This window comes from Hyperolius riggenbachi, chromosome 1 (assembly GCF_040937935.1).
Source record: "Hyperolius riggenbachi isolate aHypRig1 chromosome 1, aHypRig1.pri, whole genome shotgun sequence".
Taxonomy (NCBI): Eukaryota; Metazoa; Chordata; class Amphibia; order Anura; family Hyperoliidae; genus Hyperolius; species Hyperolius riggenbachi.
The window spans coordinates 479772931-479788042 of NC_090646.1; the positions used below are offsets into that span (position 1 = coordinate 479772931).

The 15112-nt window shown below is 43.2% G+C and overlaps 1 protein-coding gene across 4 annotated transcripts in view; it reads left to right on the plus strand.

The window, feature by feature from the left end:
* The first annotated feature begins 684 nt into the window (after positions 1–684).
* Positions 685–15112, plus strand: part of LOC137521846 (protein KHNYN-like) — a 43357-nt gene continuing 28929 nt past the window's right edge. For 2 of the 4 annotated variants that reach the window (XM_068241681.1, XM_068241652.1), the window contains exons 1-2: positions 708–1609; positions 9193–10757. In XM_068241681.1, the coding sequence (XP_068097782.1) occupies positions 1367–1609; positions 9193–10757 (1808 nt within the window). In that variant the 5' untranslated portion in view covers positions 708–1366. Of the gene's footprint in view, positions 1610–9192; positions 10758–15112 lie in introns of all 4 variants that reach the window. The other 2 variants (XM_068241671.1, XM_068241661.1) reach the window with 2 other exon arrangements.

Consider the following 15112-nt stretch of genomic DNA (forward strand, 5'->3'; position numbering starts at 1 on the left):
CCCCCATTTTTCGGCACGGTGCGCTTCGTATGCCTCCCCCCATCCCCCCCCTCGCCACCCTGTCCCAGGTTGAGCCTACAAAAATCTGTTCACTGTATTAAAGTGGACCTGAACTCTTGCACAAGACAGAAGGAAAACATAGAGAAATTCACCCTGTATATATTTAAAGAGTTTAGCCTGTTCATTTGATTTACCTGTCACATGACTGCCATGGCAGAGATGGCAGATAAGCTCATTTGAAAGCACAGGCTGTTAACAATATGTCTGCTTCCCTGAATCAGAAAGGAAAAACAGTGCAGTTTTATTGCAGGATTTGTGTCCGCTGTAACAAAGAAATGTTTTTGTTTCAAGGTTATTATGCTGTTGTGTAGTGTTTAGAGCAGAGAGGACGTTGAGTTCAGGTCTCCAATTGTAATCTGTACTATCACATCTAGTTTGCAGCTGGACCAGCTGCAGTAGTAAGCGGCCAGCAGATCTCAGCCTATATACTGTGGTTGGTAGAGGAAGAGGCTGCCCTGTGCTGTGTGTGTTGTACCACGCATTAGTACAAAATATATGAATGAAGACGTGAATACACGAAGTCAATGGACTTTAGTCCTCGGCAATATGGCGGCGCGCTTGCTGTGGAGACAGAATGGAAGAAAGCAGCATAGCAAATTCGCTCCTCCCACCGTGTGAGCTAAATGTGGAATTTCCCGCAGGGTTACTCACATAGGAACTTCCCATCACTCATCTGGGAGGGTGAGAATGTAAAAAAAGGTACATGCATTTATAACGTACGAAAGAAAGAATATGATTTGTGTGCTAAATACAGACACACTGTAGCCGCACCGGAAGGAACAGAACAGCTAGTTATATTATTATTATCGCAGCCTGGTCACCTTAGTGAAAGGCAGAAAGCTGCTCATGTATTTGTATTGCATACAGCAAGGGCTGCTTGTCACCTATTACAGCTTGAAAATAACAATTTGTGATGATTGAGGGACTTACGAGTGTCACATGTCTATGACAGTACAGTGACATTTTAAGGTATTGATCAGGTACCACAGACAATAACACAGCTATGGGCGGGGAAAAGAGGACGGACTGAGCAGGAACTTTACAGAATGAGGAAGAACATGAAAGAAAGTAAAGATTATTATACCTGAGACACAAAACTGGAGCAGATCCTAGTCTTGTATAGCTCCATTACTGGCCCACTGCATGACCAGAGGAGGGGGAAGTATATGGCCACAGGTGAGCTTAGTGGGACTGGACACACAGCTAGCAATCCAGTGCTGGAAAGAAGTAAGATTTTAAAGGATAACACTTCTATTCTGTCTCCTTACCAAGAGAGTTACATAAGAGGCAAGCTACTCTGCATAAAATGCTGATGGCTGTGGGTGAATATGAGGCCATACAAGATGATGAGAGCGTGGATGAGTTTGCTGTACCACAAGGATCAGAGAAAGAGCTTCGAAGTCAGCAGTCGCAGATCGAAAGGTTGTTTGGCGTCAACGTGAATATCATAGGAGTCCTCACAGAGGATCAGCTATCGCTACAATCTACAGGACACCAGCAGATATGGGTCCAACTTTATGGAGAAAGGAGGAGCATAGTACAAGCCAAGGTAAGGTGGACCGGTTTGTGTCTGAGTGTGTTGTTGCATCCCACACTCTAATTGAATAATACAATTCAGTTATAAATTCTGTATGAATATCTACATGTGGTTGCAGCTATTTTATGACACATTTTTCTGAAAAGTCACATTCCATATCAGTTTTTTTTTCCAGCACAAAGTCTGAAGTTCTCAAACTGAACTTTACAATACGGTAACTCAATTCAACTACTTCAACTACTTTTTTTAACGACTAGGTTTTCTTTTCAGCCAGGTTGTTGATTTTTAAGTTTAAGTGCAATATAAAAGTCTGTAACCATTCTAATTTTCTTTGGTGTCCTGTATATAAATTGTTCCAGGGCTTGGTGAGAACGTTTGCGAGTTGCTAAGCTAACAGGGTCAAGGCTACTTTAACCACTTAAGTACCAGCGGTCTCTGCCCCCTTGAAAGAGTTATCAGGCGAATCTGGTCCACGTGGCGGTGATTGACAGCGCGGCTGGCGCAGTACAGGCCGACCTGGAGGTCGCCCTGACGTCATCGCCGGGGGGGGCAGCTGCGGCGAACGACTGACGGCGGAGCTTCGGCGAGAGACATGCTGGGAGCTTGGAGCTGGAGGAAGCCCCGGGTAAGTAGCACTTATTTTGTTAAGATTCACCTTGATAACTCCTTTAAGGACCAGAGACCGCTGGCACAGAAACGGCAGAATCCCAACGAGTTTGTTTTTAAACTAACAGGTTTATTATATGACAGCATCACTTTAAACTAAGTTTGCAACTGAAAATTTTACTTTATCCACTTTATTTGAAGATAGCATCACTTTCATTCGGTCACATTTGGGGCACCTCTATAGCCCACACTCTTTAGCTAGACGCTGATTTAGAAAATTCATGTGTCATAGCTTCAGAATAAGGTTGGTCACCCACTTGCATTTGCAAACTTCTCTTAGCCTAATGCAGCACGATTTTGCAGTGGTTTCCTGGGCGATTTAGAAGAAAGCGATTTTGAGCCCTGCATTCTATTAAATCGTTCCAAAAATGCTGCAGGATCCGGGATTGCGAACTCGGCAAAGCGCAATTACTCCTATGGGCTCACCTCCATTTACTTTCATTAGCTAAAAACATTGTAGTAGGCCATAGCCCTAATGCTGCGTACACACCTCTAGACTTATGTGTCAGGGATCAGGACCCAATACCCTAGGTTGACATCGCTGGCCAGGCCTGTACAGATGCATGTCAGCTATGTAGCTGACGACACTTTATGTTGCAATGGGAGGGCGGGTAGAGGGACAGCGGAGCACAGCGTGCATGACGTCATGCGGGGAGTGGCGCAGACAATGCATTCGGCTGTTGTAGTGGCTGGATAGTGTAATGGTTAAGGGCTCTGCCTCTGACACAGGAGACCTGGGTTCGAATCTCGGCTCTGCCTGTTCAGTAAGCCAGTACCTATTCAGTAGGAGACCTTGGGCAAGACTCCCTAACATTGCTACTGCCTATAGAGCGCGTCCTAGTGGCTGCAGCTCTGGCGCTTTGAGTCCGCCAGGAGAAAAGCGCGATATAAATGTTCTGTGTTTGTTTGTTTGTTTGTTTGTGGCTGTTGCGGGGGTGAATTGATCCGCCCGGCTGCCTTAACCACCTGAGCGGTATGGATGAGCTCAGCTCGTCCATACCGCCGCAGGTGATCACATGGCCCTGGGTCTACAATGGCGCAGCCTCTCCAGTAGCCTCCAGGTGTCGCTATGGGGAGGATCGGGACTGCGCATGACATCAGGTGTCATGTCTGATCGCTGCCATATCGACGACTGAAGCTGTTCTGGGAAGTTGCGGTTCTCACGGGATCGCGGCTAGGTAAATATAGCCGGCGGCGATCGGGGGGATCAGAGCGGTGCCGGGGGACTTGGGGCACATGTGTAGCTAGCCTAGTGCTAGCTACACTATTTAAAACACATTTAAAACAAAAATTACCCTCCCGCGGACGCATGTCTGCAAAAATTGAATGCCAGGGAGGTTAAGACTGCCAATATACTGGTCGATTGCCACCTGATCGACCAACAGATAGATCCCTTTCTGATCAGATTAGCTGCTGGATCTATTGGTTGCCATACACTGCACACAGATTTTGAATCGATTTCAGCTTGTAATCGATTCACAAGATGTGGAGCTGCCCCAGGCCTGCCTCCTTTGGGACCCCCTCCCCCCCCCCTTCGGCCACCAGCAATACTATCACCTGTCTGCCAGTGCAAGTCCCCGGGTCCATGCTGTCCCTTTCTCTGGCTGGCCTTCTTCTCCATCTTCACTTCACGCCCTGTCCTGTGACAAGCTTAAGTTCAAACAGTAGAGGGTGCTCTACTGTTTAAACTTCACCTTCTCTCAAGACGGGACACGAAGTGAAGAGGAGACGGAAAAAAAGGCCAGCCGGAGAAAGGGACGGCATGGACCTGGGGACTCGCGCCGGCGAACAGGTGATAGTATTGCTGCATCGGTCATCGCCGAATCAAACGCTGCTAACTATGCGCTCCTGACCCACCAGCGATCGAGCGAAATTTGTCCACCTGGACAGATCAACTGATTCTATCGATTACGGGTGGAAATCGGTCAATGTTGGCGTTAAAGAGAATCTGTATTGTTAAAATCTCACAAAAGTAAACATACCAGTGCGTTAGGGGACACCTCCTATTCCCCTCTGTCACAATTTTGCCGCTCCTCGCCGCATTAAAAGTGGTTAAAAACAGTTTTAAAAAGTTTGTTTATAAACAAACAAAATAGCCACCAAAACAGGAAGTAGGTTGATGTACAGTATGTCCACACATAGAAAATACATCCATACACAAGCAGGCTGTATACAGCCTTCCTTTTGAATCTCAAGAGATCATTGTGTGTTTCTTTCCCCCTTCTGCTCTCATGCACTGAAGTTTCATGCTGCTCTTTTCTTCCTGCAAACAGCTTTGCCTTTGTCTGTAATTCCTCAGTATGTGAAAGCCCAGCCAGCTCAGAGGATGATTTATCCAGCATGTAAAAGATGAGAGAAGCTGCACTAATCTAAATAATACACAGACAGTGTGCATAGAGGGGCTTGTAAGGGGGAGTTCATAGCAGAACCACAACACTGAAGAACTTGGCAGCCTTCCAGACACAGGCCGACAAGTCTGATTTATTACAGAGACTGTGATAGTAGAAAGAGCTGCAGTAAGCCAGAACACATTAGAATAGCTTTAGGAACTTGTAGGATGATAAAAAACAGGATGCAATTTTTGTTACGGAGTCTCTTTAAAGATTTTACAGCAGATTCGATCACAGTGATCAAATCTGCTGTATATCCACAGGAAATCAATGTAGTGTATAGGTACCTTTAGTCAGGCTGTATATGGGCCTTAAAAGGGATTCCGAATACACAATTAATCCAGGTGAATTCAACTTGATATCCTTATCACAAGCAAACCAATAAATAGGTCCATACAATAGTATTTAGCCAAGTACCTCAAAACAGAGGTTTCTTAGGAATGCAGCATAGCTAACTAGTCATATTTACTTTCTGGATTAATGTTAACTGTAGTATAATTACTTCTGTACTTGTTGTCATTGCTGTTAAAGAACAACTTTAGGTTCTATGGCAGGATACTTACAAGACCAGCGAAAAAAAAGAGCTGTTAAAATCTGACAGAACTGACAGGTTTTTGACTAGTCCATCTCCTCAAGGGGGATTCTCAGGGTTTTCTTTGTTTTTAAAAACCTTCCCTGAACAGCAGTTACTAAATCTAACTGCCAAAATTGTGTTCAAGCAAGAAGGGCGGCTGGTATCTTAATATTTGGGCGGTTAGTGCAAAACCTGTTGATTCTGTCAGATTTAACTGCTCACTTTTTTATATTAGTTTCACCTTGTGAATTACTGAAATAAATGAACTTTTGCACGATATTCTGGGTATTTGTGGGCCAGGTTTTCTCCATGACACTCCTCTTAGCTTGCTGGCACAGAGATTGCGGACCTGAATGGAAAGAAAATCTCTGTGCAGGTGTGGAGCTGAGGGGAGCGTTTGTTGCATACTGATAATAATCCTGCCTACAGGAGATGGTATACTCACCTTATCCCTTGTAATGCCAGTCCTTTGTGTGTTTCCTCTTCAAAAATCCCAAAACCATTTCTTTTCTGTTTGTGTGGAAAGCTACTCTGTGGCAGGGCTAAATGATCCACTTCCCATCAAATCGGATTATTGGAAGTCTGTGAAGAGTAGCTGCCTGTCCTTCACTGTCCTTGGCCAGGCGAGCATCATGTGTTCTCGCCACCACTGTTGTTATTTTATGGAGTCCCACTTATCTCAGATTATCCTGGCATAAACATGCGCAGCTCCTATGGGTTGTCTCACAGAATCTTTCATTATATCTAGACTGCCCAACAGTCGAGGAGTCGGAGCAATTTTGGGTACCTGGAGTCGGAGCTGATGGTTTCATAAAATGAGTCAGATTTGGATTCGGATGATTTTTGTACTGACTCCACAACCATGCTGCCCACTTCCTGACCCTTTATCTTCGCCACTCCCCTTCCCTGTTCATCTTTTAGGAGCCTTGTATTGGTTGGGTGACAAAGAAAATATTAGCACGTGTGTCCCCAGAGGCAGCTGAATCTTGTGGCAGGCAGGTAAGGACAGACTATCACATGGTTCTTAGCAACACCTTTTCTTATATATTAACCACAATGGAAACACTAATGGTGCATTATTTCTAACTACACTTCCATCATCTCTTGATGCCTGTATGACTAATACTTCCTAGCCACCTGACCATCTATGAATTAGCACTATGCTGATGACACATGCAGCAATGTGACCGAGGAACCTTTATGATGTAAGAGTGAACTGCACTGAAAACCATCCTCACATCTATACAAAGGTTGGTTAGAAAGCCTGAAACAGCTCTGCCTAAAATAGCAATGTAGATTGAATACATATGAATTATAATACCTGTACTTCTCCACACATTTCCTCTTGAAAAGCATTCAAAGTAGCTTCCGAGCAGTAATGCCAATATACTGCTTCAGTGATTTTGCTCCTGTGTAGTTATGAGCAGATGGCAGCTCCCCAACTCGTTACACACACTAGGCTGATGTTTTGTCTGCAGTCCCAGACCCCGCAATATACCCTCTAATGTGTTCTGGCTGGAAACATCTACAAAATTTCCCAACCCGCTAAAAATATTTCAGATTACAAATGACTGTTTAACTACACAGAAGAGGAAGTTTTCTTATCATAAATCAGGTTCCTCCTGAGCAATGTTGCACAGCTTGTTGGCTCCTGACCAGGGGATACTTTTATAGCTTCGTGCAAAGAAAGATTTGGGTGCATTTTAAAGGTGCCCATACATCTAGCAATGATGGGCAGATTCGACCAAGAGACAAATCTCTCTCTGATCGGTTCTGATTAGAGAGAGGTCTGTTGGCTGCTCGTACACTACAGGCCGATTTGGATCGAATTCAGCATGAAATTGCATTGCTGCTTCCCCATAGTGTATAAATGTGCCTCAAGTGCATTTAAACATTACGTGTTCTGTATGGGGAGTAATAACGGCGCTCTACAGATACAGAAGAATCATAAAACAATGTCCCTTAATGCATAAACATTCCCAAAGTCCATATAAAATTCCTCCCAGAATCCTTGGGTGTAAGGAACTTCTCCCAATCCTCCTGTGGTGAATGGTTACACTATACGCTCACCAGATATTTGGGCTGCCCTTCTCAGGATCAGCAAACAGCGCTTCTGGCCCAGCCAGTATACAGGATCTTTTCAATGTGGTCTTTTCACCTCTCGAGTACTCCAAACATAGAAAACAGAAAGGCACTGCAGTAGTGTGATACTGTATGACTGGGGCATAAATTACTTTACCAGTGCTCCCAGTTGTTACACTGACACCCAGTGCTGCTTCACCATATACTCAATAAAGCCTCTCACAACAGGTCATGGCTGACCCAGCACAGACCAGCAAGTAATGCTCTGCGGATACCATCAGCGTGTTCCGCCAACAGCAAAATTCCTAAGACTCAAACATGGCCAACATAGTGTAAAACTATGTTTATTTAGGTTTAGAGGACAGAAACCAGGAGAAAAAATATACATACTAAATCTGGTGCATCCATGGAGAAGGGGCATTTTATGGATTATGCCCCCTTTTGTACTTCATGCCCCATGTACCTTTTGTGTCTCCTTGTGTCCTCCTCTATGCCCCTTTGTGTTTCCCTGTGTCCTCCATGCCCCTTTGTGTTTCCCTGTATCCTCCATTTGTCCCCTCTGTCCTCCTCTGGATGGGAACAGTACAGGGAGTCCCCGACATTGTGGCGGGTTGGGGGTTCTTATTGGCAGGCGTTCATAGGTCAGGAATGGCCTGCATTTGGAATATAAGACAGTGACTTTTTCTCCCACTTTTGGGGGAGAAAAACTGAGTTTTATAGTCCAAAAATACAGTAAGCAATCAGTAGGGGGATAGTTAAAAAAAAAAAAAAAAAAAAAAAGAGAGAGAGGTTAACCGTCTTTCGGCTTCACCCTGTGCCCAAATTTCCTGGTGCCGTTTTTAGATGAATGCTCCACAGAGGGCTGATACAAGGGACAGGTGTTGTGGGCACACTTGCTATGAGTGTCATGGGCAGCCCCAATGATGGTCAATGAAATGTATATAATTCTGAGTTTATGCAGAATTGAGCACATTTTTATGTAAATGTATGCAGCCTGAAAATGGACTAGTCCTTTAGTACCTCAGCTCTGCGTAATATGTTGGCGCTTTATAAATACAATAAATAAAATACAAAATTGGCCCATTGCAATAAAATCTTTGCAACTCAGAATTATTTGCATGACCCTGACCATTCCTAGCAGCCACACTGTTATGTGGAGGTCACCCCAGGAACCCCTGACTGTGGCAGTTACTATGGAGGGAAAGAGGTGTGAATGTAGAGGGGGTCCTTTCTAAATGTGCTGGGGGCCCCATGATTTGTAGTTTTACACCTGCTAGCCACTGACACAGGAGATAAGGAGAAGCTCGCATAATCAAGCTGTTGTGAGTTGTAGTGTGAATTGCTCTGTTTGAAGGTGGATAATCCAGTATAAAGTTAATTAGACAAGTATCTTGAATTAGAAAAGTACCTTGGATACACCCTTGGACTTTTCCACAATTTCCAGTGCTACATCTTGGAATGAAAGTAAATTTTATTGCATTTTCATTATCTCACGTAACTTAAATAACCAATGTTTAGCTGATACGCCTTCCTAAGTCAGTACTTCCTAGAGCCACCACCCAAGCTGCACATCATGTGGGGCAGGTTCTGATAGCTTTTTACATCTGGATCATCTGGCTTTCCCCATTCTCGAGTACTTGCCATTCTTGGCCTCAGTCTCTTGTCTCTTGCACAGTGCAGTGTGGGAAAATCCAATGAGCTGAATTCTTATGCAAGTTCCTATAGATCTTTAGCAAGATGGTACTAAACAAGAATGTATAAAGGTGACATGTTGCACAATAAAGTAGTATAAATGAAGACAGTATAAATGAGAACATTCAGCAGTCATGGATTTTACATAACGATGACAGAGTACACAATAACTGTTTTTTTTATTCCTTTAGGATTATATTAAAGGACTCTGCACTCCAGAGCTGATGGAAGATTTTACTTATCCTCGGGAGATGCACTGCATCTTTGTTGGGGCTGAAGGTCTCTTCCTGGACTGCTTAATTAGAGCTACCTCAGCATGTATCAGACCTCAGACCCATGGACTCCTTAGAATCTCTGGCTTAGCAGAGGGAGTAGTAATGGCCCACAGCCGGATTCAAGCTTTTTTAGATGACTATGAAGGCAAGCCAGAGGAACTGATAACCACCATCAAAAGGAATTTCAAGGCTTTAGTAGAGGAACATAATGACCATCATGCACTGGACCTTCTTATTCTTCCAAATTCTACCAAGGAACAGCTGTTGTCTCTTGTGGAGGAAGATAAAGACATTAGATCAAAACGACCCATAAATCAGGAGACATCCAAACAACCTTTGGACAAATCAATTTGTCAGCATCCTATGCATTCTACACCAGTGGATTACCAGAGTCAGAGGCTTGACAGAGTATCGCAACCGGTGGAAATAACTAGGCCGAGGCCTGTTAGACGAATTTTACGTGAGAGAGCTTCTGAGCCACGTGAGGTGGTTAGGAACAATAAATGGCATGGTAATAACCAGCAGGTGCCACTTAGCCGACAGGAAAGACCCTTAGTAGAGTTCAGTGAAGATGACTCTGCATCATATATTCATGAAAGACATAAACCACACGAGCGAGTGGAAACATTAGAAAAAGACGATGATGAATTCCAGCAGATATCTGGATTGCTTGATACTATTATGAGGGGGGAAGATGGAGAATCCAGCTCACATCCCTGTTTTTCCATGGGAACCCAAAAAGAGTTCAATATGCTTTTAGATTTTTTTAAGACAATGGGCTATCAGGAATCTATAGTGCTTAAGGTTTTGTCAGAGAATGGAATCCAGGAGCCATCTCAGATTCTAGATAAAGTTAAATTAGAACAATCTGGTCATGACCAAAAGAGAAGTCGTCCAGTACTCAAGCATTTTTCCCTGAAAGAAGCCTCAGCTGCCACTTGTGGCAATGATACAAAAGACAGTGATGATGATGACGATTACCTCTTAGAAGTGATGAAATCGGCTGCCATAAATTGTGGCTATTCTCCCAGTGAGATTGTGGACATTGGAGATGGTTCTGTGGCTGGACTCCTAAGAAAACTCAATCAAAAAAATACTTTTGAGGATCCTTTTTCAAATGTACCTCAAAATACAGGACATGATGAGTTAGATTTGCAGTATGAGAGAAATTTTCCTCACCCAAAACCTGAAATAAATATCATTAAGCCTTCAACAGAAGCATCTGACATACTGAGACATGAGCCAATGGGAAGTAATCACCCAGTGGAGGATATCTTCCATGGTGGCCTTGAGCAAGAAACTATAGATAAGAAGGAACCAAAAGACAAAGCTGCTAAGGAAGATGAAAATGCTCCTGTTGTGACCAGTGCACTAAGATTCAATGAAGCAATGCAAACGCCTTTTCAACTTAACCTAAGGAATGAAAAAGGAAATGACCAATTAAGACATATCATCATAGATGGAAGTAATGTGGCCATGATGTAAGTAATGGTTACATTTTGTTAACAACCATACCTGTGCTTGTATAAATTCATAACTTAAGCTCTCTGCAATTTGAAGGAAAAATAGTTTAAATTTGCATTTTTTTTCATCCAGAAATTACCTTTTACTTTATACAAAAACTTTAACAGTTTCAATAAGTTCAAAGGACATATACATGTTCTAGCATAATTTTACATGTTAAGGGATACCCCAGGTCTTGTGGACATGCTTAGTTAAAGTAAATTCATGCACAGTATGCAAGGAAAACATAGATTAATCCACCCTGTATGTATTTACAGAGTTTAGTCTGTCTAAATCCCCCTCATCTGTGACTAATCACAAGTTGTAATTTGATCTCTCAGTTGTGTCAGCTGGCTGCCTCTGCAGAGCAGCTCATTTGTATGTGCAGGATGGTAACCCTATGTCTGCTTCCATTAAAACAGCAGGAAGTAGACACACTGCAGATTTATTGCAGGATTTGTATCAGCTGTAAGAAAGAGATGTTTTTCTTTAAGGGCATTTCACATTTGGACGTTGCGTTTTAGGGGACGTTAAGGTCGCATAACGTCCCCTAACGCAATGCATGGTGATGGTATTAGGAGAACGCTACATAGAGCCGCTTTAAGCTTCCTACAGACTGTGGAGACCACGTGATCGGAACACTCCGCATCACGTGGCCCCGCCAACCAATCAGCGGCCGCTCCAGGAAGTAAACACTGCAGTGCAGTGAATAATAATTAGCCATGTGGCTGGCCGCAATAGCGGACTCTCCCCTCCTCCTCTACTGCACCAAAAAACCCAAAAACTAATTACTGAGCATGTGCAAACAGTCTAATGCGGCTAAAACCCGCGTATAACGCACAGCATGCTGCACTCTATTTGAACGTGTAGCGTTACATTGTAACGCAACGTGGGCACTGTGAACAGCCCATTGATTTTTCATTACTGTGAATTGGGCTGCGTTACAGGCTGCTCTAACGTGCGCCTGTAACGTCCCACTGTGAAAGCAGCCTAAAGGTTATTATGCTGTTGCTTATCTTTTAGAGCAGAAAGGACGTTCTGAGTTCAGGTCCGCTTTAAAGAATAGGTTAAAGTTGAATGGGTATGCTGACAAAGATGGGTTATAGTACTGCAAAGAGAAGATAATTACCAAACACTTAACCAGCACTTAAGAAGGCTTAACTGTCTGGTGTATTTTCAACATAAAAGTGTGAAGTGGATTTTTTTTTTATTTTTTATTAAGTGTAGGGTAAGCACAACTAGAATAGGTTATCCATGCTTCTGCCTATAGTAGAATACAAAGAGTCTCACATGTAACTCATTTTCCTTCCTCATTGTCCAGTGCCTTGTGTATGGCAGAACTGATAGTGGCTGCCCTGCATAGATGGGGGTGGGATGGTACACTGGACAAGAAGGGTGGATATGGGTATATTAATTGGTAAAAATATACACATCCGAGCAGCCGGAAGATTTATTTTATATAACAAAAGCATTGCACACTGGCTGTGTATTATCAGTAAGTGCCTGATGTGTGTAGATCTTAATGTACAGGGGTTGGACAACACAATGGAAACGCCTTGAAAATCAACAAAATATATTTTAATATGGTGTAGGTGCACCTTTTGCGGTAATTACAGCCTCAATTCTCAGAGGTATTGATTCATACAAAATGTGAATTGTTTCCAAAGGAATTTTAGCTCATTCTTCAGTTAAAACACCCTCCAGTTCTTTTAGAGACGATGGCGGCGGAAATCGACTTCTTCCTTGAATCTCTAATAACGACCATAAATGCTCAATAATGTTGAGGTCTGGGGATTGTGGTGGTCAGATGAGATGCTCAACTTCATTAGAATGTTCCTTGTGCCATTCTTTAACAATTCTAGCTGTATGGATTGGGGCATTATCATCTTGATAGATGGCATTCCCCTCCTGAAACCGTTCTTGAACCATTGGATGACATTGGTCGACCAAAATTCCTAAATAGTCTGTTAATTCTTCCATTAAGGGAAATCATTGGCCCGGCGGATTTCCAAGAAATAGCACCCCAGATCATTAGAGAACCCCGACCATGTTTTACGGTTGGGAGAAGGCAGTCTGGATGAAATGCTTCTTTCGGCTGTCTCCAAGCGTACACTCGGCCGGAGGTCGTAAATAAGGTAAACGATGATTCGTCAGAGAAAATCAATTTTTTTTCCACTGCTCGAGGGTCCAATTCTGGTGATTTCTACACCACTCTAAACGCTTTGAACCATTTGTCTTTAAGAGTAGAGGTTTTTTAATTGCAGTTCTTCTGTGGAATCCAGATTTGTGCAGCTCCCGACGAACAGTTTTTGTGGAAATTAAGTTCTGTAGGTGTTCATTCAGCTCTGCAGTGATTTTAGGAGCCGTGGTCTTGCGGGCTTTTCTAACAATTCAACGTTTTTCCTTCTCTTTCAAAGGCAGTCATTACTTTTGAGACAGTACCTTTTGATATGCCAAGCATTCGGGCAGTCAGTAGCACCTGCCATACGAGCACCAACAATTTGGCCTCTTTGAAAGTCTGAGAGATCTGCCATTTTTATAAATTATAACCAACTTTTGTTTAAATATCTGTAAAAATTAATTAAACATATCAAATAACAAAAATTAAAAAAAATTAACATATGTCAAGTTTTGATTGCTTAAAACATGTTCAAAGATTATGATGCCAAAATGTTAGGTGTTTCCATTATTTTGTCCAACCCCCGTAGTTTCTATTGATATGTACACACTGGAGTAAACTTGGGTGAGGCGCTGTTACGAACCATCTTAGACGAGAACCTAGCTTGTGTACAGGAGCCCCCTGACGTTGCCCTTTATTGACATTCAACACCTGACTGACCTTTGAGCACATTGTGTCCCCCCGCACCTCCCACCACTGGAATTGGCTCCGTTGTGGACCGCTTGTTGTCCCTCCTCCATAGCACTTGGCCCCACCCTGTTCCCTGAGGAATCGAGTCCCAATCTTTGCAGGCGAGTCCTAGCCCAAGTACAGTTGAACTCTTGTGACTGTTGGGTTTTCATTCGTGTATGTACTGATATGGGGCTTTGTGTCTCATAATGACTACAGTAAGAAACATTTTATTTATAAGGAGAAATATTTGCACTGTTTGAATGTTTTTATACATCGTTTTTTTTTTTTTTTTTTTGAAGCATTCATTTTTTTTTTTAAGCATAAATACCAAGACTTGTGAAAAACGGTTGTTATATAGGAACTTTGAGATGAATGTAGGCATGGTTTTTTACATGGCTGCCTAGCAACACAACATAGAAATGTTGTGCTTTTTGTTTTGTAAAACTGTTAATATGTCAAAGGTGACCTTTAAAATAGCAAGCAGTTACAAGCCTTTTCCACACTGGGGAAGTCTTTTATGTGCTGTTATATGTAGTTTTATACAAACTCTAACGTATGGTGCATATGGGTTAGGTCAGGTACATTCAGGCAGGTGCTAAGTATCAGAAAATGATTGCTGACACTCTGCTACTTTGGGTACAGGCTGCTGCTTCTGGTTCTATAATCGTTGCTTCTCCTGCACTGGTGGCCTAACTCTAACCTCCCCTTCGACCTTACTGCTGACACCTATCCCTAAAGTTATCTTGCTCCTGACACCTAAGGGCCCGTTTCCACTCCTGCAGAATCTTTCATTATTTCCCTGCATGTTATTTGAGTGGGGAAACGCTACCTATGCCATCGCTAGCCTTGTCAACCGAATGGCGGCATGCCGGTGCAATTTGGACGGCATGCTGCAGTTTACCACAGCACGCATGCACATCGCTATAGCTGTGCAAGGTACAGCTATGGCAATTGAGTGAGACTTTGCACCAGCAGGGGTGCCGCGTTCGTTTTGAAAACAGATGCAACACCCCAGTGGAAATAGGCCCCAAGTCTTTCCTCTCCCGTATTGTTAACCCCTCAGTTATGCCCCCACCTCCTCTTCTGACATTACGTCTTTCTGATGCCTGTTCCTAAGCTCAACCTGTCTGATCCCCTTCCTGGTGCCTTTCCCCTAACATAAACCCAATCACAATGCCTAACCTTAACCTTCTATCCTCTTCATATAAAGCTAAGACAGAGAAGCCTCTCTGTCCAATGTCCAGTCTTGTTTTTCCCCTTTGCATCTAAACTGCTGGAATGGCACATCTTTTCAGAACTGTCTGGCTATCTCTCCACCAGCTCTTTGTTTTACCCCCGCCAATCTGGTTTCTGTTCCCACCATATAACTAAAACGGTCTGTACTAAAGTCATTCATGTTAGTCCTGGAAACAAAATCCAAAGGCCCATTCTCCAAACTCAATAGTCCTCAACCTTTCCCGTGTCACTTTCTGCATCTCCAGA